We start from the raw sequence: 2,309 nt of genomic DNA on the forward strand, positions 1-2,309 counted from the left end.
CCTCACACAGAGCCTGAGCCTGGATCACAGCCCCGTGGTTGCGGGAGAACTGCCTGACCTCCGCGGGCCCGAGTCTCGTCTGTAAACGGGACGTCAGTGTCTCACAGGGTTAAGAAATGATAAAACATGGTGACGACTATGGTCGCTAAGCTGCTGCCAAAATCGGACTTGCTTCCCAAGACACGGAAAGCCCAGTCGGCACACGGCTCCGTGCCCTCCCGCCGGCCACCCGCTCCCTCTCTGGGCCTTCGAGGTGTACCTGAGAAGCCTGGATCTGAGGCCCCCCAAACGCTATGACGGCCGGCCAGGAACCAAGCCGCTGGGAAGTGGCCTGCAGGCCCCGGTCAAGCCCTTTGCAGGGGAGGCCTGGCGGTGCACCTAACAGCTGCGGGGGGAGGGAGGACCCGGTATTCGGACGCCACCTACTTGATGCACTTAATCCACTCCTCCTTCTCCTCGGGCGTCGGGGCGGAAATCCGGTACACGGTGTGGTTCCCCTCCACCACGCGCCCGTCAGCCTCCGTCTTGCAGGCCTTGATCACTTGGTCTTTGTTGTCGGGGATGTAGAGCTCAAAGCAGTTCTGAGAAAACAGACAGGGAGCGAGGTCGATCTAAGAACGCTGCTGACGGGGAAAAAATGTTAACATCCTTCTCCAAAGGCTGTCCGCTCTGACCTTCATGGGTCACAGGCTGGGTAAACGCTGCCCCTGAAGAGAGGAGGCTGGTGTGGGGGTCCGGGGAACAGGACCGTGTTTGACAGGCCTTACTAGCAAAACACCGGCCAGGCATCTGTCGGCTCCCACCACGTAACAAAGCGGCGGAACCAGAGAGCACGAATCGCCTTTTAAAACCAAGCCAGCGACGCCGTGAGAGTCCACAACAGAGCAGGCGTGCCACTCAGGCACCCGCTGCCCACGGAACAGGTGGCCGGGTCACGAGTGCCTGCTGCCGCTGCCTTCTCGGGAGGGACAATTCTACCCTCCTGTGACGGTCGGGAAGTGACACGGAAGCACTCGGGTGGACAGAACAAAGAGGGGGTACTTGGAGCCCCATCTTTGGCTTGAACTCTCAAGGTAATTTTAAAAGTCAGGCCAAATCCAAGTGTGACAGTGTTTTGTAAGAAAACCTTTGCGACGTGACTCTGCAGAGACCTGCTACACCGATCTCTTTCGTCCCCGAAACATCTCGCCAAAAACACTCACGGGTTTCTTGGAGTCCTCCACCTCTCGGATGCTCAGGTTCTCCAGCGGGATGATCCCACGGGGCTCCTTGTCCTGCGGAGAGGCGGCAGAGAAGGCCTTGGTGGCCGGGCTCCCAAGCGCGGACGCTGGCACCGCGCTCTGCCTTTTCCCACCTTCGCCCGACTCAGCTGGGACCCACGCCGGACGCTCGCAAACACGAACCGGGTCGAGAAACGTGTGGGCGCTGCCGAGGCCACACACGTGAACCCTGATGACCAAAGGCCTCTGCAGAGGCCCGGAAAGCACGCCGAGGGCAGGAGCTGTGGGCACGTGCGGTCCCCTCGCAGAGAAGCTGCCATGCCTCCCTGCCTGGCTCCTGTCCCCACCTCTGAAGTCTCTGTTCCGGGGTCGGGAACCCCCAGGCCCTCGTCACGCCCTTCACTGTCGAGGTGCATGACACACGCAGCCCCGTCGGCTGCCGTTCCCCGTGTACTGCTACAGCGTGCTTGCTGTGTGTGGACCGGCCCACCGCCCGCCCAGTGCCGAGGCTCCCTCTGTCCTGAGCTGTGGTCGCTGCATTCCCGCTGCAGGGCCAGCTGGTCAGCACCGGCATGCTGCCGAGTCGCGGTCAGCGATGCCACCGTGCTCGGCGTCAGGGCCAAGCGCAGGAGTCCAGAGTGTCCCTCCAGCACTTAGGGTAAGCTGCCCAGAAGCCTGTGTATGTTTCTTTTTAACCCAGAGAACAGGAGAAAAAATCCAAACAAGACTGTAGATGTCATCAGTCTCCACATCTGTTAAAAAAAAAGCACTACGTGGCGGGGGCCGGGGGGCGGCAGAGACCTTCCCCGAGCGGCTCACAGTGGAACCGCGGGCACGGAACAGGAAGAATCGGCCTCTTCGCCGTCTCACAGATGTGAACTGTGTTGCTCTCACGTCCGGAAAGCTTTTCCGTCAGGCGGTCGCGGAACTAAGTGGCGTGAGGGTCGCCCCATGCGCACGAAACCCTGGCCGGGCTTCCCTGAGAACGACTGCGGGCCGCGATCACAGCACCCACAGAACGGGCGACTCTGCGTCCCCAGCGACGGTCGTGAGCCGCACCCCCGCGGAGAGCGCCACGCGCACGCGCAC

General features: G+C 61.6%; 1 protein-coding gene across 1 annotated transcript in view; it reads right to left on the reverse strand.

Annotated features, from left to right (window-relative positions):
- CYTH1 (cytohesin 1) overlaps nucleotides 1-2,309 on the reverse strand; it is a 32,162-nt gene that overhangs the window by 1,818 nt on the left and 28,035 nt on the right. Inside the window, exons 11-12 of the mRNA XM_023531634.1 lie at nucleotides 1,203-1,274; nucleotides 427-581 (exon numbers count right to left, since the gene is read on the reverse strand). Coding sequence (XP_023387402.1) covers nucleotides 427-581; nucleotides 1,203-1,274 — 227 coding nt within the window. The remainder of the gene's footprint in view (nucleotides 1-426; nucleotides 582-1,202; nucleotides 1,275-2,309) is intronic.

This window comes from Pteropus vampyrus, unplaced genomic scaffold (genome assembly GCF_000151845.1).
Source record: "Pteropus vampyrus isolate Shadow unplaced genomic scaffold, Pvam_2.0 Scaffold72, whole genome shotgun sequence".
Taxonomy (NCBI): domain Eukaryota; kingdom Metazoa; phylum Chordata; class Mammalia; order Chiroptera; family Pteropodidae; genus Pteropus; species Pteropus vampyrus.